This window comes from Colossoma macropomum, unplaced genomic scaffold, assembly GCF_904425465.1.
Source record: "Colossoma macropomum unplaced genomic scaffold, Colossoma_macropomum, whole genome shotgun sequence".
Lineage (NCBI taxonomy): Eukaryota > Metazoa > Chordata > Actinopteri > Characiformes > Serrasalmidae > Colossoma > Colossoma macropomum.
In genome coordinates this window covers 20,984,513-21,006,246 of record NW_023494784.1, presented here as the reverse complement: position 1 = coordinate 21,006,246, position 21,734 = coordinate 20,984,513, and the positions used below count along the sequence as shown (strand labels likewise).

General features: G+C 37.8%; 1 protein-coding gene across 1 annotated transcript in view; it reads left to right on the top strand.

The window, feature by feature from the left end:
* Window positions 1-16,026, top strand: part of pdia5 (protein disulfide isomerase family A, member 5) — a 59,374-nt gene extending 43,348 nt beyond the window's left edge. Inside the window, exons 13-17 of the mRNA XM_036593240.1 lie at window positions 2,072-2,235; window positions 4,998-5,128; window positions 7,648-7,718; window positions 12,228-12,362; window positions 13,238-16,026. Coding sequence (XP_036449133.1) covers window positions 2,072-2,235; window positions 4,998-5,128; window positions 7,648-7,718; window positions 12,228-12,362; window positions 13,238-13,318 — 582 coding nt within the window. The 3' untranslated portion in view covers window positions 13,319-16,026. The remainder of the gene's footprint in view (window positions 1-2,071; window positions 2,236-4,997; window positions 5,129-7,647; window positions 7,719-12,227; window positions 12,363-13,237) is intronic.
* Window positions 16,027-21,734: the final 5,708 nt, after the last annotated feature.

Sequence of the window (21,734 nt, the reverse complement as noted above, 5' to 3'; positions counted from 1 at the left end):
AGTTTCCAAAACTGGAGTTTTTTTATACAGAGAAAATGGGACTCCCAACAACTGTACAAGACCTGGTAGACCACTATAACTGCCCCCATCAGATAAACAGCCCTTAAAGCTTTTATCTTCAAGAGAGGAGAAAATCAAGCTCCACTCTGGCTTCAGATCTGAAAAACTCCACAGGTGTTTCTGTTCATCCTTCCACTGTGAGAAGAGAACTCAGTCCTATGAGTCTGAAAGGATGTGTAGCTATTAGTGTTCTTAAAACAAATGAACTGTCCACCGCAGTCCAGGCCTCAGTAGAATGATGTGCCTGTATTGTTGGGATTTTATTGAACTCTCTGTGTACGTAGTATCTGTCCCAGACGCTTAAATAGCCTGCAGTCCTACAATCAGTCGCAGACTTCTGTTCCACAGAGAACTTCTGAAGTTCAGATTGGCTGCCCCTGAGGGTCAGTCTAATCACACACATGCATCCTCTGTTTGTGATAATGACCACAAACACATGGTAGTGTTCAGGGTCCCTAGTGGCTCATCTTTTGTAACGCCAAAACAGAGAGAATTAAATATGCTTAGATGCGGCTCACCTGATTTCACTCTTTTGTCATTGTATGTCAGTATCTGTAATGATGTTACTACATCTGCTGTGATACATTACACCTTCATTAGCATCTACAATTAACATGCAGATTGACTCCTTCCTATTGTGTCAGTTGTCATGCTAAAAAGGAAATAATGATTTAGGAAAGCTTTGCTGAAATGTGTGATACTGAGAGGTGTTTCTTTCCCCATCCTCTGAGCGTCAGCTGCTCATCTCCTCAGACCCCAGCTGAACTCTGAATCTCTTTCAGCCTTTAATTATTTCACATCTCTCCTCCATCAGCAGGAGGTCCCCTCAACCAGGGAATGTGATCAATATTAAAACAGCAACTCATTTTGTTCTCAAATTAGCGCAAGCTTCTAATTCAAATTAAGTCACGCAGATCTGCTAAGGCATTGTAAACTATTAATAAGATGCATAATTGCTGGAAAGCTGTAGAAAGTTATTTGTGTCCTAAACTGATCTGAGAAATGAAAATATTTTTCTCCTTTGGGATGACTGTTCTGCTTAAATATAGCTTTGTAGAAAAGGAGAGGAAGAGAGAGAGAGAGAGAGAAAATACTCATGAACCAAGTTACAGATTTAGACTCATCAGTCAGTAAAACCTTACTCCACATCTCAGATCTCCAGTTTTGATGTTCTGGTGCAAATTTTCTTCTTGTTTGTCTATTTCCTTTTCTCAGCTACAGCTTGACAGCTACGCATCTTTTCAGACCCGTAGTGTTGAGCTATCTTCTCACAGTGGGAAGATGGACAGAAACACCTGTAGACTTTTTCAAATCTGAGGCAAGAATCAAGCTCTCAAGTACTGTTTATCTGATGGTGACAGTTTTGGTGGTCTACCAGGTCTCGCACGGTTGATTGGAGTCCCATTTTAATCATTTTTGAATTCCAGTTTTGTAACCTTCTGTTTTTCCGCTTATATATTTTGGCTTTTGCTTTCCTTATGCAGGTAGATTACCTTATATCTTATATCATATACCTTATATCTCCTCCAAAATATCTTCTTTAGCCATTTTAGATGCACATAAGACAAATTTGTGAGGCAGCTGAGGCAAATTTGAGTAGTCGCTTATGTAAAAGTGTCTCTTTGAAGGTGAACATAATGTCAGTGACACTTTTGGAGACAGCTTTTGTTGGGAGGACACAGCTGTAATTCATTGGTTATAAGAATGAGGGAAGGATGGAGGAATTACTGTGGCTGCACAGTGGACAAAAGTAAATCAATTTAAGGATTAAAAGTAAGTACGGATAGATTTGATACTGTACATGGAGTTGGAGGCTTTAGTGTAATTTTCTGTTAAATAAATGTTTCTTGCTTCTTTTTTTTAATCACTTGTACTTAATGGTCATTCTGTCTGGAAATTGAATAAACTAAAGGGAGGTCTAACTTTTACACAGTACAGGAGTACAGTAAGTGTTTAGTGTGCTCAAAATATTTTACAGTTCTTTTTAATATGTCTGTCTGTGTTTTCTTAGAGTCCAGGTGTGTTAGCAGCAGTGGATGCCACCATCCATAAGACAGTGGGAGAGCGCTTTAAAATCTCTGGGTTCCCCACTGTGAAGTACTTTGAAAAGGGAGAGGAGAAATACACTCTGCCTCATCTCCGGACCAAAGACAAGATCATCGAGTGGCTGCAGAAGTGAGTTCCTCTCTATTCTCCATTCCTGGCCTTGAGTTTGGATCACGAAAGGGCAGAGTGGGATAGAAAAAGAGCTGGAGCTCATAACACATACTATATAGCAACATCATGAGTCATCACTTGGCATATTTATACAATCTTCTCAGAATTTCAGTTTACACTTCACATAGCACAGCTTTATTCATCATGCAGTGGCGCACTGTAGTACTGCTGAAAGCTACTCCTTACCCAGGAATTTGTGTATCTTTATAGTTTTTGCTGTAATACAGAGAGATTGACGCAAGTAAGAGTAATGTAGTGCTGTGTTTACCTTTTTCCTGCGGTAATGAAATTGCTCGGCAACAGCTGTGCATGAAAGATGCACATAAATGCTGTTGCCCCGCCCGGCTTTTCCCTGGTGGTCTGTGTTTGTGCCTGGGGACCTGGGAGCATTCAGGTAAGGTCATGCACAGGTGAAGCATAAACTCTCTCCTCTAGGCCTCCTGCTAGACTGCATGCTGAAACTGCGTCACTGCTGCCTCACCTGTCTAGAAATATTCAGGCTAGTTGATCATAAATACTGGAGAGATGTCAAATTGCCTTCCTCCAAATCTGGGTTGAGTGCTGAAATGCCAGCTGAGTGATTTGCTAGACATTGTCAGGCCCAGAGGCAGGAAAACAGCAGCCTGGAAAAAACAGATCTGATCTGAGGGCATTTATCTGGGACTATAATAATGGAGAGGCTGTAGAATTTGGCTGACTCCAGATCTGTCTCTGTAGCCGTGCTGTTATAGACTCTCAGCGGTCTAACGAGTAACCCAGTTTTCTGCCTCAGGCTCGCAGACGCGGTCGCATTCGCCATTGCTGCAGCAGTCTGCTCACACTCGCACTTCGGGGTGTGTTCAGTGGTGCTTGACTTCAATCAATCACCACTGTGACTCTGCTGACCTCTGAGCAGAAAGGATTGCCCTTGCTCTGGTCCCCAGAGAGGCCTGTTGTGCTAGCAGAAGCCGCTGTACTGAGCGAGGATCCATCCATTCATAGACCCTGGAGCAGACTGACAGGGCCATGACTGCAAAAGACCTGCAGTGAGCCTTAGCTTATGGCATGGACATGGACCACCAGCTCAAGGGCCAAGGGTCTGCTTTAAGGATTGCTTGGAGAACTTGGCTTTAGGTCAAATCGAGTGAAGTTTTTGTGTTGCCAGTTTCAGGCATGGTCGCCACACAATGGTTTTTCCTCTATGTAGTTTTTATCAAGTTATCAACATGTTTATCATATCTTTCGCAGTGCTTATTGGTGACAGTCTTATACCATTAAGACACATGTACTGTACAAATATACATCTCAGAGGAGATTTCAGTCTCATAGGCCAAGAATCTGAACATTTCCCCTTGTAACCTTGGGGAATTGAAGACTGTTTGCCAAGATAAATGGGCCAAAATTTAGCCACATTGCTGCAAAAAGCAAATTACTTCTTACCGTAGATATCTTGAAGCTGTAAATGCCAACACCGGCTTTGCAGCAAAGTACTAATGTGGTGTATATGTCTGGAATCATTGTCTTTTTGAAACATCCATCTTCTCCCCACAATCTGAGACTGAAATCTCCTCTTATATGTCCTGGTAGGTCACTTGATTTCCTTCAATGACATGTAATGTCCTAGTACCATTTGCAGAGAATCAGCTCCATATCATGATGCTCCCACCTTCGTACTTCACTGTGTGTCTGGTGTTGTTTCTCCAAACATGACAAGCTGAATTATTGCCAGTTCTATTTTAGTTTTGTCTGACCAAAGTGCATTGTTCCAAAAGAGTTCTGATTTGTCTGAATGCTTATGTAGAAATTTTAGAATCTCTCTGATGTGTTGCGTGTATGTAGGCATGTTGTTGTACTAATATTAGTTGTACTAATATTTTGTTCCCTATCAGTTTAGTTATTTAAACATAACTTTATTTATGCTAATGAATGCATACTTTTATGTCCATATTTATAAGTCAAAAGACATTATGTTTGTAAATTTGAACTGAATATATACACTGGAAGTATATTAAATAAAAAAGTATATGAATACTTGTTTATACACTTTATATCAGTCCTTTCCTAATAGGTTATTCGAATAGCATACTAGCTATCCAAACTACAGACTAACCAGCCTTTTTAGGTTGTTTTACATTTTTCTTGTAAACATGGCGTTTACTGCATGTAGTTCTTTGTTTTGTCTTTCAGACCAAAGGTTTTTCTCTGAGTAACGGCTTATCATTTGAAGCCATATCTAACCTGACACTATGAGCTGCAGGAGAACCGCATTGCAGTAATGACTGTACATGACTGTAGCAAATCTGACAGGCAAAGGCACTCACATAAGGTTGGAAACAAAAAGTTTCCACATTAAGGTTGGTGGTCCTAACTTGAGCAGTTTTTTTCATGGGCCCCCCTCAGGCTGAAATTTCACAAGTCTGAGTTGCAAGTCAGTCAACATGCAACATGAGTCCCTATCTTTGCTAATGACCACCTTGTTATGCATTTAAACACACTAAATGTATCTAATTGCACTGTGTGGGTGCAAATTTTGTTCATCACAAATACAAACAATGTATGTGAACCCTTAAAGGTACAACAGTGATTTTAAGGTCCAGCTGTGTTACTGGAATATGATATAATTATCTTGCTTAACTAAAGGTACTGAAGACATACCCTTGAGGGTACCACCTCAGTGACAGTCGGGTACTTTTGAAAGTGTTTTAAAGACTCTTTCTGACTCTTTTCTCTCTTCTTCTTAGTCCCCAAGCCCCTCCTCCTCCAGAACAGTCATGGGAGGAGAAACCATCTAGCGTGAGTCACCTTGGAGCTGAGGACTTCAGGGAGGCTTTAAAAAAGAAGAAGCATGCTTTGGTCATGTTCTACGCCCCATGTAAGCTCTCTGACTTCCTAATGACTAGAGGATGCTCAGAAGTCTGACCCTAGAACCAAGTCTAGGAATTCAGTTGTAGCATGTAAGAACTAAGTCATCTCTAGTAAGAACATATGGCTGTTGCCCAATTTATTTTTATGAGGGAAACAGTTTTTACTAGTACGAATTAAATTTTGATGTAATAATTAAATATTGAACAGTAAAAAAAAACGTGACCTGTTGAAATAAAAATTATTATACATTTGACTTGTATAATAATTGTTACATTTTGTTTTTGAACATAAAAGTACAACACTAAAAAAGTTCTTCCACTAAAAAAATAATTTTTAATATGTAACAATTAAATTTTAACTAGTAAGGTTTCCATTCCAACAAGTGATTGTTACAGTTTTCAGCATTTTTTTTTAACTTGTTAAAATTTAACTAGTGATTCCCACCCCTAGTTAGGATGTATGTGATATACACGCATTATAGTGGCATATTCTCTACAACAATAATCTGCATGAGCTGTGCATTTCCGGTGTTGTCTGTTCATAGGTTTTGTTTCTAATTCCCTATTTGAACCCCAGTTTAATCACTTGCAGAATCGTGTTAAATCTGAAGAAGGAAATGGAAATAAATGATCAACTGTTCAGTGTAGCGGGTTCACATGGTGCTACTACATTAAAGGAAGTTTGCAGCTTTCTTTTGATAAAGCCTTCAAAGACTTAACTGTGTTAAATAATCAGAGTGCTTTAATTTCCTCTACAAAGCAGGCCTCCAGATGCAAAAAGACCCGAATCTTATTGCTCCCCCCGTCCCTGACTTGTCTAATCCTTGGTGTAACATCCGCCTATTAAGGGATTTGTGTGATCAAGCTATTCTTTATGATAGGAAGACTGTGTGCCCTCAAACAATGTGTTAATTGTTGCAAAAGGGGCCTCTATTAAATTACCTAGCGGTCCTCCATGCTAAAATGGTTCCCCGCCCTGAAACCTCATGTTGTCTTTCATAATGGGCAATATCCAAGCTAATAGCATTTGTCTTTTGTCCATGCTACTTTGCTTAGTGCCCATTTAATGTGCCTGTTAGCAAAACTGTAGCATTTTAACGGCACAATTAAAGACTTTTTTTTAAGACTTAAAGATTTTATTTCAATGTATTTATCTATACATTGTACATATCTATACATACAGTTGCACATGTTAATAATAATAGTAATGTCATTGTGGTATAAATCAGAATTATTACCCTTCAACCCTAACAGAATCTTTCAGCTTCTTTTAGAAATTTTTTTTTTTCGAAATTTTTTCTGCAGACTTTTAGACTAATTACTGTCATTTTAGATGATTAGTGGTCCAGTTATTGAGGTTATTGAAACATCTCATCACCATTGCTATGTCCTAATCAATGGCCATGCTTAATATGCAGCTGGGAATGCTGTATGAGAGTATACCAGTTAATGACAGGGCCAGATTTTCACATTTTCTGTGAGATTCTAAAAAAACATAGGAACACCTTGCTTCCTTTCTAAATAGCTCTCTCTCCTTAACCACGAGGAAGATAAAGAAAGCAGCCTTATCAGAATATCCATTAGATACAGTGGCACATTTCCATTCAGACTTTGAGATTACATTTATCTCGTGACTGAAAGTTCCAGTGTAATGGTTGCATGGGCCAGTATGAAAGTTAGCAGCATTATTCACCATTATTTCTAATGACTCCTGAGCTTCTGAAATTAAGAGCTGTGTTGGTCACACAAGCAGGCCTTTGTCAGGAGGCGCAAGCATCATTAGTTTTCCGTCAGGTGCCATTAAAAGTTACCAGTTTCTGAGGCTGCATTCTCCTACACAAATGACTTTAATTTGAAACCTTCTTTATGGTGGTAGTTCATGTTAAATAAGGCATAGGAGGATAACAGTATACGGACATATGCAAGCTGGTCCTTAGTCTTGTTGCTGGGCTGTGAGCTGTTTTAGCTGACTATGAAAGTTTTTGTGAATTAATTTAGATATGTAAGATGTAAGATGTCAGCATTGTTCTGGGTTAGTGAGTCCAAATGCTTAGACTTCTATAGTTTTGGAAGATATCTTCATCAATAATAAAAAATAGTAGTCAGAACATGTCAGTCGGCTGGGTTTGGAGCCTTTCTGAGACCCAGTTGAGCATCTTTTACAGAAGAGGCCACAAACAGTTATACATCACTCAGGAAAGTGCCCAGTAAAAGGGGTTTCATCAGTGGGTGCATAAAGGAATTTATTACTTACTGTTAACTTGAAGTGGGTTGTGTGAAGTGTGCCTAATGTCGAGTAATTGTGTTATAGACAGGCCATGACCAGTTCTGTGTGTCGGACTTGTGGCCCCTTCTGTGTATGCATGAATAATATCTTCCTTTTTTGCACTCCATCACTACCTGTTCTTTCTCTCTGGAATTATTCTTTGATATTTATGGCCTTCTGTGTGTGCTGGAACATTTAACGTCTTTGCTTTGTACCCACTACAATGGGCTGGAATGAATGATGACATGCCTTTGTCCCCAGGGTGCCCACACTGCAAGAATGCCATTCCGCACTTCATTACAGCTGCAGAGCTTTTCAAAGATGACCGCAAGGTAAGACTCCACCCTGTTGTAGGGATATCTCAATTCTAAATAAGAAACACGCATAACTTGTGGCGATCTGACTCTCCGTCCCTCTCAGGCAAAATCAGCCTCTTTGACAGGCACCAGCTCTTTGTCTTTAATCACTTCTAATCACCGTCGCAAGGTCTCCACGCCTTTTCATCTCTCTGTCTTTTGCTGTCACGGTTCTGAAACAGTCCTTTACCCTCACTGCCTCGTAGTGTGTGGTCAGTATAAGTGCAAAGTCTTGGGAGACCTCTATCATCACCTTTTTTCTTTTTTTTTTTTTAAAGAATTTATTAAACTGTAAATGTATTCTGCTAAACTGTGCTCTACCAAAGTGCTCTATCAAAGGTACATTATTTCAGCTCTGTTATGACCTATCAATATATACTTTGGGTCCACCTGAAAAATAACCAATTAAAAACTTTAAGCAACCCCCGCCCCTTCTACTTCCAAAAAATGTGAGGACACTAATGCAATTGCACACACACGTCATGTTCAAACAAGAGATCTCCAAATGGAGTCCTGGAAAGCAACACACTTACAATCTGAAAGTTAATCCTTTAGAAAAGTAAAATATTGAGCCGAATTAATCTTGGTAATAAAATGTTATAAAATAAAACAACATCTTTTAAGAACTGTATATACTGTTTTCACCTTCATATCAAAACATGCTATTCGGCTTTATTTAAATTTTTTCATCTTTTTGCAAACATAAGTTGTTCTTTCCACTGTGTCAACATTTCATGACGAATGTACCAAATGGAAGTGATTCAAAATTAACTGACATAAAATCTCATTACGCTAATGTGGTTAAGAATGTTTGTTTTTTTCCTTCTATTGCAGATTTTTAGAAGAGGTGAGTTTTTGTGACATCAGTAACAATAAATAGAATAGACATCTGATTTTTATCAATATAAGTTCAACCAATCTCCTGAATTGCTAGCTCAATATTAGGTAATTAATCAACTTTTCCAGTAATTACTACATTATTAACCAAGTTATTTCATAACAACTAGATATTATTCATAAACTACTTTAAAATAATATCTAAGGTATAATATTGAAAACTGAATTAACTCACATACAGTTTGAAAAGTTAATCTTAGATGTTATTTTTTACATTTTAAACTCTACAGATGGTTCTTCAAGGGTTCTTGTTCTATATAGGACCATGAACGTTCAATGAATCATTTACATGCTTAAATAATTCTTTGCATGGTAAAATCGTTCTTCAGATTAATGAAGCTTGTGTTGTGTATGGTTCTATATGGAACCTTTTTGAAAAAAGGGTTCTATATAGAACCAAAAAGGGTTGTTCTATTGTTACTGTGTCCAGCTTCTAACAACAGAAGAACTCTTTTTGGTGCTATGTAGAACCATATACAACACATTCTCCATCAATCTAAATCAACATTTCAACATGCGAAGAACGCTTCAAGCATGTAAATGGTTCTTTGAGTGTTCATGGTTCCATATAGAACGATTTTCTTTACTAAGGTGCCCCTGAAGAACCATCTTTTTTAAGAGTGTGTATTGAGTTTCATACAGTGACATTTGATGTTCCTCATTCTGTCTTCTCTTTACCTCTGTCTAACCCTTCCCCACATGTGACTCCAAATAGCTGAGTCACCTCTGATCACCCTTATATTTCATTTGTCTCTCCTAACTGCAGCCATTTATCAACTGCCACAAAACCAAGCTTTAAATTGTTGTTTGCAAATGGCTGGAATACATCATGCATAACATGAGCCAGCCTTTATCTTCCAACAGCTCTTACATTTGTACTTATGCAAGATCGTTATTCAAACGAATGGAATTTGGAAATCTGCCTTGCCAAGGGTGCAGCGGAGCTAGCTGATTTAACCTTGATTTCCAGCTAACGCCCTGACAGCCCTCACTGATGTTGTGAGCCTTATAAGAAACAGATTATACAAATTATTTGTCTGAAGGTCAAACAAAACATATACAGAAAGCTCCATCTACTGGTTCTCTGATAAAATGGGCATCTTTAACACAGTGCTAATTTCATTAAGCTGTTATTTGCTTGATCGCTTATGTGGTTGAAAGGGATAACGCATATGTCTGGTGAGCCTCCCTTTTGGCAGCCAGTTCCATAGTGTGGAGAAGTGCCAAGGTCTTTTCAGATCTGGATCAATAGAGGAAAGCTCAAGCTGGATTCTGGAATGGAGCAACAAGAGAACCCTTGATCACAGAGGAACAGGATTTAATTAATTTTGCTTAATTAAATCAAATTAAGGGCTGAACTGTGCTTGAATTGAGTGATGTTCATTTGGTTCCCTTCAAATAACCGTTCCTCATTTCTCCCGGGTTCATCCTTCATCTCTTAGTGCTGCCCATTTTTCTTTTAGACTGCGCTTTAGTACATGTACATAGCTGCCAAGGGCTCAACTTTCCATTCTCTCAATTTATAATGCAGAACCTCTGTGTACTCTGATGGTCCACTGGTTAACAGGGTTTTGTTTATAGAAAGCAAACAAGCGCAAGCAGCCCAATTAAACACAAGATCCTGCATTGGTGAGAAACATTGGATATCAGGGAGTAAAGTTTTATCAGTGCCCCTGATATTCTTTTACTGATTGAACTGAATATGAGCAAATACAAAGAAGTCACTGGCTTACTTATTTCAAAGGGTCTTTGTTGCAATAGTAATGAGCCTGCTGCATATTAGGCTGCGTATATCGGACTATTTAATTACCTGTGCGCCATGAGCCTCGTTGTTTTCCTTAAAGCCGATAATTAGTACCTGATGTGGATCCCAAGATCCTAATTAATGATTTTCAAACCAGAGCTGTCTGCCCTTTGCCAGCAAACAATAGTTACTTCTCCTTCTCTGACCCTTCTACTGCTCTTATCCACTCCACCCTGAAGCTTTTGCCAAACCAATCTGTGTCGAAGGGGGTTTACATTGGGATCAATAGTAGTGTTGGCCAGCAACCTTTGAAAAACAATCCCTTTCCATTTAATTTCTTCTTGTCCTGTGGAGCTCTGATCATGGATTGTAGAGGTTAATCTGATATTCAGATCTTCTAGTTGAAGGTTCAGCAACTGCCATTTCCTCTGATTTCCCATGTAATCGATCTCAAAGACAACAAATTACCAAAATCCTTGTTTTATATCTTGTCTGGTGCTGCTTTGATTTGCCCGACTGAGCTTGACCTTCATTCAGCTTTTTTTTACGCCTTGCTCATGTGGATGACTCATAGTTATATAGGATTTCACTGAATATGTATCCTCAAGCAGGAGCATTCCATCTTTTTGTGAACAACTGCCTCCATAGCCCAAGGCCTCAGATGACCTCCATTACTCAATCAAAAAAGAAACACAATAGGTCTGGATCTTAAGATCCACCTACTTCAGAATTTATTGTCTTGCGTCTATCAGAAATAGCTGTCTCAGACATTATAAACACATCAATATCTATTCCATGCATTTATTCTCTGAATGAGAATGAACACATCATGGTTTCACCAGATCGATTTGTATTTAAGACACAACGGTACTGCTGTGATTGTAGCCTGTCAGATATGCTTGCCATGACAACAGATGTCTAATAGCTTGGCCCCAGTCTTCCTCTTTATTTTCTTGTTTGATTGACATGCTGCAATTGTCACATGCTGACAAGAGCAGCATACACTGCTGTATTTTAAAATGGATTTTTTTTTTTCCAAAGCGGAGAGCAAAATGGATGTTATCAAGTGCCATTTATGGCTAATTTGTACATTTCACTAACTTCTCTGCTATGAGCATGCCAACATAAATCTGTTTTGCTTTTATGTTATTATGATTGTATAAGTGCCATCCCATACCTGTAAATGTATTTTTCATAGCCCCAGTAAAATGGGCAAGCTAAAATTTGATATAGAAATGTAGCAGGCTAAACAGCATAGTCAGTACCAAAGATTTCACATTTCCCATGTCATGCATTAAAATGACATGTAAGGCAAAAATGCACATTGACTCTGATGAACTGGCCAGTACTAATACTATACAGTATGGCTGTTGCTAAAGGTTTTTTAGGGATGACTGGCCAGCAGCATCACAGAGTTGTAAGGTTTTTTTTCCCCCACAAATTAGCCCAAGGGAGATTTACAGCATTATCCTAGCCAACTTCTGATATCAGCATCATTGCCACATGCCTGTGTGTGATTGGTGGATCTGTCAGCTCTTTCTGTAGAGAGTAAATCATCCCCTGAGCCCAACCGTCTTATCAGGCCTTAAGGGGGCTTAGGAGAGTAAACAGCCGAGCCGTGAGCAGACAGCACAATGCTTCACCATGCCGGCTACATTCTACACACTGTCGTTTTACACACAGTTACTGTGTTGCCTTTGCAGAAAGGATTACCTTTCAGTAATTAATTCATGAACTCATCTGGCAGTGCTTGGTGGACAGGTGGTAGTGGACAGATGCATGGAACGGAAGTTGCCTCATATTTAGCGCATTATGATGGATAAATGTGTGTTATCACTTTTCAGATTGCGTATGCTGCTGTGGACTGCACCAAAGGACAGAACCATGAGCTCTGTAAGCAGGAGGGTGTAGAAGGGTACCCAACCTTCAACTACTACAATTATGGCAAGTTCAGTGAGAAATACAACGGAGAGAGAGGGGTAAGTGGATACTAAATATGTAGTCTTTCAAGATTTGAAAATGTTGTGGAGGTTTATATTTCTTCTTATATTTCAGGTCCTACATAACACAGCTGCTGCCCAAAAACCATGTATCTTCATTTTGTCATGTTTTCCTTTTTTGGTGATATATAATCACTGCTGTCGGAACAAAACCTCATATCTCCAAAATGGTAACTTCCCAGGAGAAAGAAAAAACATACTTTGCTTTTAATGTAAGTCAGTGGAACTAGACTTTTTTCCAAGTCATCTTGGGCCATTTCTTTTGGTCCTTTCTTCATGAAATGTACAGACCATATAAAAAGATATATATATATATATATATATATATATATATATATATATATATATATATATATATATATATATATATATAGATAGATAGATAGATAGATAGATATATATATATAGATATAGATACAGATATATGTATGTATTCAAAGTATTAGTAATTAGTTCCAAGTATTAGTAAATTAGTTTTTTCATTCCTCTATACAGTTACAGTTAGGGAGATACAAGTTTTTTTTCCGACAACAGCAATATATTACTCTGATATTTCTTTAAGGACCTCACCGTCTTTTTCCCGATTTCACTGGCCGATATTAATGTTGCACAATTTAGTAAACTCTGCTGATAAAACACCAGCAATGTCTCTTTAAATGTTACAACACTACATTAATGAATGCAGTGCTGCACTGTATGGCCAAAAGTATGTGGACGCCTAACTATCACACCTATATGAGCTTGTTGGATATTCAAAACTAAAATTCTATGTGCATATGGATATGAAGTTGCATTAATATAGAATTGTTATATTGTTCAGTCATTTAAATGCTCCCTATGCACACTGTATGCAGGAAGCTGGCTTCACTGGATTCATGCGAAGCCTAAGAGGGCGGGACCAAGAGAAGGTGGGAAAGCGAAAGGAGGAGCTCTAAGCTTATGAGTGTGGCCATAAACAGGGGAGGAATCTGTCATTGCACTGTGACCTGGACAGGGACCTCCCAGCACTGATGCCACACACTTGAAAACCTCAACCGAAAAGAGGATATTTTTTTATACAGCCGTGCCCTTACGTTTGTAATACCAATGTACAACCATGAGACCACTTGAGACTTTGCTTTGTTTGTTCATAGACATTTTGTGGATAATTGCTCCAAAATACTGTGACTGCAGTTAATGAAACTACATCTTGAATCTATGCAATACTGAACACTCATACCCAGGATCTTTGTGATGGGGTGGCTTCTGTCTGAAGACGACACTTCAGCTACTCTGCATAAGCCACCCAAAATCCTTGTTATCACCAGTCTCCATCATTGCCACTCCCATCTATGTGAAGAGGAACCATATGTGTACAGTCACACCAACTATTTTTGTACAAAACATGTAATGTGACATCTCAGCCTTCAGAAAGAGAACAGAACAGGAACATGTAGCTCATATTTGTGGCCTTAATTGTTTGAATAAATTTTATTCAAGTGGTGCAGTGCACCTGGGACTATATCAGTGATGTACTGGGGCCAAAATACAACAGAGCTTATAAAAAGTTGTGTGTTGAAGCTTTTAGCTTCTTTATTCCTTGTTTTGTTGTTTCTTTGTCAGCTGTGGGAGAATAAAATACAAAACAAAAGTGGAAAATGCCAAAAAGTATAGCTTAGCTTTTAATGATGAATTGAGTTCCAGAAATTACTTTAGTATTAGTTGTTAATCTTGTTTGCCCCTGCTTTGTTTTACCATCTCCATATATTTACTTAAATATCAAGTGGCTAAAGAGCTCTATTAGAATAAATACACAAATAAGCACTACTGTAATGATTAAACACAAACTTTAGGTCTAGTATAGTGTAGCCTCTCACTTGTACTTCCCAAGTTTCCATTTCATTCCATAAATTATTTCTATTCTATACATTATTTCATGAATTATGTAGCAACCATTTAAGGACAAAATCTTCTGTCTTTCTCCTTTTTCCCCCTTTTCCCCTTTTTTGTTTTTGTTTGGTCAAAGCAGTTTCATAAACAGCACTACATAAAACCGCCATGGTTCATTCAAATTAGAACTAGTCAAATTTAAATGAATATATATATATATATATATATTCAATCAACCAAGTTTAGAGTAAGATGTTCTTTAGTTTTGTACTGGAGCTACAAGGCTATACAACTCATGAAAGTCTGTTTCACCTAAAATTGTTACCCTCGCAGCTCCATTGCAAAACTAAAGAGGTAACTTTGGACACCAAATACATTTTGGTCGACTATGTATTGAATAAAGAGGAAATTGTGTAAATTTGATTTTTTGATAAACAATTCCTTTAAAATAGAGAACCAAAATGACTTATTGTTCCCTGCCACCTTCCCCAGGGGAGCATTTATCTGGAAAAAAATGGTAACAGCAGGTTAGATTAACGGCACACAAAAGATTTTTTTCACTTTTCATATATCACTGCTGGCCACATCTTTTGACTTGACATGTTGTTAAGAAAGGCAGTTACCAAGCCCAAATGCCACTGTGAGCCATGACTTATATTGCAGTCATGCTATATTGTAATATTCATTTTATACTACAGATTTTAATGTGAAATTTTGCTTGTTTTTTTTTTTTTACATAGCTTATACATTCAGATCTGTCAATGGTGGAAAGAAAAAGTCATTTTTTCCAAACATAGCCCATAAATAATATTGTGGCATGATTACTGAACAAGAAAACTCATACATCAAACAAATATGGCATTGGAGGTGTGAGAGGCACGCTAACAGATCCCAGCACTCTTACTAATAGCAGAACCCTTAGCACATTATCTCTGTGGCAACTTAGCAACTGTGTTAGAAACTCCCTGCTCAAGGCAGAATACATATTTAATAGGATTATCTGTAGCTGAACTTATTCTATTATTCAAGAGTTTGATTCTTTTCATTATGAATAAAGTTCTCAGGGATAGCGAAACACAATTAAAGGGAGCTAGCATGCATGGTCATTTGCATTTCAGCTGGATACTCAGTTTGTGTTGCTGAATTCTGAATTGTTTACACTTGTCTTTGGGAGATGGAACAAAAAGTGTTAACAAGTGATACCAAGATCCAATTTACATTACCTCATCAAATTATAGCAGAAACTATTCAATCCAGTGAAACAAGGAAAGCTGAAGATGTCTGCTTTGTGTAGAGAAATGGTTTTGGGACTAGAGTGGTGTTTTTAGAACATAAGGGTAAAGAAGTGTACAAGTGCTAAAATAATATCAGTCAAAAACAGGTGCATTGCAACTGCAGTGAGGAAAAGTTAAATACAACTTCTTACTCCTATGTTCCTCTAAGTGACGTCACTGACAATTTTATTTTGTCAGTTATGCCTCAACATGGCAGAAACAGAAGAACACTCTAGCTCAGCTTTACCTTACATGCTATAAAACCTTTGTCCAGTGTATTGGTTTTTCCATAGTTAGTGGTCCAGGGGTCTATGTACCAAAGCATTGTTTGTTGAAGGAAATCCTGCTTTTCCTATCCCAAAGGTCTCCATTTTGTTAAGAACTGTCACATTGATGCCAAGAACTCACTTTCGCCTTTCTTGATTTATGTACCCAGCCATATGTACAGTTTTGCCCCATGAATGAACACTTGGCAAAATAAAAACATACATTTCCAACTATTATAGCTGGTGTTCTCTATATAGACAGATCGGTAATCTTTGTTTTTGCTCATTATATTGCCAGATTTTTAATACATGGGTTGTTATGTTGAATACAGTAATGCAATGAATCAATAATGTATACAAGTTTTACATATTCATCAATATCCAAACTGAAGGCATTTCATTATCAAGTGACTGTTCTTTTTACTGCTATCTCATTTTTATTTATATATATATATATATATATATATATATATATATATATATATATATATATATATATATATATATATAAAATATATATAAGGATAAATGAGGGATATATTATTGGTGATCTGTAGATTTTTTTGGCTTTTTAACTACTGTAGAAATCCTCGTTCTTACGTAATTACATAATTCTAAGTACGTTTTCATGGCATTAGTCTTCCTGTGTGTTCATAGTATTCTAATGACGTCATGCAGTCGCACTGCCACCATGTTGGCAGGCAACTTCAAGTTCATCCGGCAGCACAGCGGCAGTTTGTTAAGAGATAAAGCTATAACTGTAGTATATTTGAGTATATTGCCGTGATTTTATTTGTTGCTGAAGTGATAAATGAAGGCTGAAATCAAACCTCAATCTCAAACCGCATACTAGCACACTACATAATAAGTAAAAAAACTTTTGGTTCCCTTGAAAATCTTTCAGTGAATGGTTCTTTGGCATTGGTCAAAAAATGCTTTGTGGCACCTTTTTTTAAGGAGTGTACTGCAAGAATTCAGGGTTGGTTTGGTGTCACTTTTGCCATTTACATTTCAAGGAAAGGACCAGATACATATCACATAAGAGAATAAACTCTGATTTGACCACTGGCTATGTAAACACCACTAGCGGGCTTCCGCACATCATCAAGAGAGGCAAACGTGATAGCACTTTCTACTGACATCTACTAAAAGTCATTTTTGCTCATGTCACTAACAGAATCAAGCTTCATTCTTGGTAAGTGGGAAAAGAACATCTGAAAGAAGCAAAAGTACTTTGCCACTTTTAAAAGTTGAGGCATGAATCACTTCTAGCTGATTGTGCTGCTGCCCATGGAAAAACTCCTGCTGGTAAAATGCATGTAATATCTAAGTGCTGAGAGTGGCTGATTAATGCCTTGGAGAGTGAACATAGGTACCTACTCCATCAAAATTACTTGGAGGAGGACACTGAAGGAGGCAGCTATTCCCTTTCAGTTGAGTGCCCCCCTTTGTGTTAAAACTGGGGGTGCAAAGGAGCCAAGCACAGAAAGGAAGTCAAAGTGAAAGGGAATGGGAAAGACAAAGCATCATTCAGCACTGTGTGTGTCTGGAGTAGAATTTGGTCTGGTTAAGAGACTATTTTCACTTCCAGTGATTGGTTTGTGTCCTTGAGTGCTGCGGGTGGAAAAACGGGTCCCATCTATGTGACCTCAAACTCCAAAATGTGAGGAGCTGTTGTAATCCAGCAGACTGAATTTCGTGACCAGACAGGCTGTCTGACAGGGCACAGGAATGGACACAGGACAATCCAGAAGACTGAATGACTGTGTGACTGCACAGGGCACAAGAACAGACACAGCACATCAGACAGTGGCTTCAATCACTGGTCTACCTATAAGAGCTGGTTTTAATGGGAAGATGCAAATGACAAAATGTGAAATTCTTGCAGCTGGTTGGATCCAATTGATGCTTTTGATACAATCTTTGTGATACAATCTTAAATAAAGGTTCTTAAATGATTCTTGGCTTGAAAGTACAGTTCTATGAACAACTTTTAATTAGTATAGATCCTTAATAAGGAAAAATATTTTTTTTAAATCCATAGAAAGATTCTTTAGGGAACTAAAGGTGTGGGCAATTGAGGGCTAGATTTCAAGAGTTTCTCAATTTCCCTGCTCTAACACTCCAACTAAACTTGGCAATTGAATCAGTGTGTTTGAGCAGGGAAATCACCAAACTGTGCAGGAATCCAGACCTCCAGAACCTCCCACCCTTGTTCTAGGGCATCACTCCATTGAACCCTTTTTGCTGTTTTTATTTTCAAAAGTGTATTTATGATTGTCTAAGTTAGAAGCAGTAAGTCTACCCAAACTGATTTAAACTTCGTTCATCAAATCATGCAGCAGGTTGTTTACTGATTGTCCTTTATGTCACTTTGACCCTTGGTGAACTCTCAGAATGTATTTTTTTGTGTCTGTGACCTCAAAATTAACTGCATAGAGGAATATTCAATAAACAGTCAAAAGGACAAATTACTTGGAATCAGAAAAGGACAAAGACATAAATATAGCTTGACGAACTGTTCTGGAAAAATAAAGATTTTCTTCATTCACTCTGAAAACAACAGCCAAAATGATGTACAGCACCTGAAAAAAGATCCATTCAAACTTATTTTCCTCCTAGTTCCAGGGAGTTGAACAGCATATCTTTCTTCACCAGCAGATAAAATTGGGAAATCATGAATTTGTGAATTTAATTGAGATTTGTAATGAAAGTTCCTGGATTTGCTTTTTATCATCCTCTATTCTTCTTGTAAGGGTTAAGGTGTGTGAGCATGTCTACATAGCCCCTGTTTTACCCCCTTCAACGTCTTCTAAGCTCTTGTGTTATTGACAATCAAGAACTGAAATCATGGATATAGCACAGAGCATAAGCAGTCTGCTCAGTGGGGAATACAAATATAGTGTTTATTATAGTCTGTTTACTGATTTTCTATTCATGCCTGTTTCTTTTAAACTAACATAGTTCAAATCAGTAATTTCACTGATGTGTTTCAGAGCAATGCCTCGACTATAGATTATTTAACGTCAGTCTCCATAAACCGCAATATCAGTGTGCCACTACCACTACTTCTTTAAAAAAATAAATCAATTAAATAAATAAATAAATAAAAAATTCAAGTTATGCCTCCATCTATTCATCAGTCTGCTTCTGTACTGTGCATCAAATGAGCTGAAATACTTAATTCATTAAATATACTCCTCTAAAGTGGACAGTTCCAAGAGGTCATTTAAGTAGAAGGACATTCAGTTTCATCTTACAGCACTAGAATGCAGAAGAGGCTGTGAAAAAGGGCACTCAAAAATGTCCCAGTCGAAGGTCTTAGAAACGTATTACTTAACTATTGAAAAACAGGACTGGGCACGATTTGTGTAAAACTGTTTTTAGTCTCATTGCAGCACCTTGCAAATTGTTTAAAACATTATAGGCAAGAAGCTTGCAGCAAATCATTTTCTCTCCTTGATCTAGCTTAAGGATACAACACAATTATTTACAATATCCATTTAACTTAACTTGGCATAATGATCTCACTTGCTACCTTACTTAAGAAACAGCATGCTACAGAAAACTGTAATATCAGATGTCACCAGTGAGTAAGATGGCAAACTGATAAACCAGGCCAACAGAAGAGCAATAACATCTTCTTCCATGAGAAACCTTTCAAAGGAGATAAATAAGATAAATGCAAAATACAGCTACAAAAAGAACTTCAACCCTGAAAATACAAATCTGCTCTATTAGGTTAATGATTACAAAGTTTCAAACAACTGGAGCTGTAATGAATCTGCCAGTTAGAGGTCACAACTGTATTTTGCCCCCATAGAAAGTGAGAATGATTGTTTGGGAGGCAAACAGTACTCCAAAAATCATAGTGGACATCTGCAGGAATTGTTTCCATTCTGGACTCACCATGTCTCCAAAACTACAAATAGACACCATTTCCATTCCAACAAGCTATTCAGAAGACATTCCAGAAGAAACTCTTCCCTGCCAAGAAACCCTGAATTTAAGTGACTGCAGTTTGATAAATATCACTGGATGTTCTACTGAATCCAGATGGTATGGTCAGCTGAGACAAAAAAGTTTTTTTTGGCTACAAATTCTAGAAGTGTGGTTGGAGTAAAAACAGGCAAAGTCGTGGTGATGGATCAGCCTCATTTGAATGTTTTCAAAATCATACATGCTAGCTCTATATGCATTTCCACCAATAGTCTATTTAACCTTTTACATGGCCAGGGCCTGCCGGCAGACCCAAACTTTTATTACACACTTCTATAAGCTCAACCAGTTTGCATTGAAGTCCTTGTAGTTACTGAATAATAAGCCTTAATATATAATAAGACTGAGATTTTAAGGGGTTAAGGACAGGGTCTCCCCATGTACACATACAGTACATGGGGAGAAGTCAGATCACGCTTCTGTTATTGAATTTCCAGTCAGAAAAAAAGCAGCAGATATATATTTAATAGAGAATTAAATAAAAGCCTTAACAAAGTACATATATATGAAGTTTTCCAGTATTCAGTGTGTCCACACTTTACCTTTATTACACCTTCCATTCTTCTTGGAGACTTGATTTTAGTTTTTTTTTAATTTTGCGGGGACATTTTGCAGTCTTAGAAGTTGGTTGCATATTTTGCTTCTCACAGTCCAAGTAATCCAAACACCTTCAGCGATGTTAGGGGTGGTCAGTCCATTGTTCTGAGAACACCAGCAGCTTCATTGATTAATTTGCAAATTTTCTTCTTTTTTGTCTACTTTTCTCAGTAACGGCTTCTTGACAGCTGCACTTCTTTTCAGACTCATAGTGTTGAGTGTATTCTCACAGTGGAAGGATGGACAGAAACATCTGTGGGTTTTTTCAGATCTGAAGCAAAAGTGGAGCTTGATTTTCTCCATTTTCTCCTCTCTCAAAGATAAAAGCTTTAAGTACTGTTTATCTGAAGGTGACAGCTGTGGTGGTCCACCAGGTCTTGAACAGTTGTTGGGGGTCCCATTTTCTCTTTATCTTTAAATCATTTTTGAAGTCCAGTTTTTGAAGTTGAAGTCCTTATACAAGTGAATTATTTTATATCTCCTCAGAAATGTCTCCTGAAAAATGAATAATGTGTACTTAATGGTCTTTTTGACAGGAAACTAAATAAATGGCAGGTGGTCTCTAACTTTTGCACAGTGCCATGTCCTTAAAGTGAAGTGATGCCTCAGTGAAGCCAGTGAAGCCACCAGTAGTGGGGATTTCTGCATAGTTTGGTGATTTTCCTGTTCAGAACACACCTGATTCAACCCATCAGTTAATTACTTGGTTTAGCTGTTGTGTCAGAACAGGGATATCAGCAAACTTTGCTGGACTATCATTTTCCCAAATGAAGCTGTTATAGATAAAATATTTTCAGTTATAGATAAAATATTATTAGTTGTGCACAACACTCATCACATTCTGTTGTGGTTGTGCTAAAAGTAAAAACATAAAATTTCACAAAACCTGTAGTTATGTTTGTTTGCTTATGTATGTATGTATGCATTCATTTACTGAGACATTAATTCATTCATTCATTCATTCATTAAGTTTTAAAAGTTACCTGTATGAAAATGATCAGGGTGGATTTGTTTATTCTGGGCCATCTGGTATCAAGAGGCATTTTAAGAAACTCTTATTTATTCCAAATTGAACTTACTAATATAATGTTTCTGAGCAAATGGAAATACTGTAAAAGGCTGATTGATTTTTAAAAAATGTTATTTTAGTGTTAAACTGAATAAATAGTTATATCAATCAGGGCCTATAAAAGGCATGTCCCATGATTTAACACACTGTCCCATATGACCTGATGTCCCGTACTAAATCCCTTCCATGTGTTACTGGCGCGCGCGCGCGCGCGCGCGCGCGTGTGTGTGTGTGTGTGTGTGTGTGTTGCCCCGCTCTTACCCACAATGCACGTCGC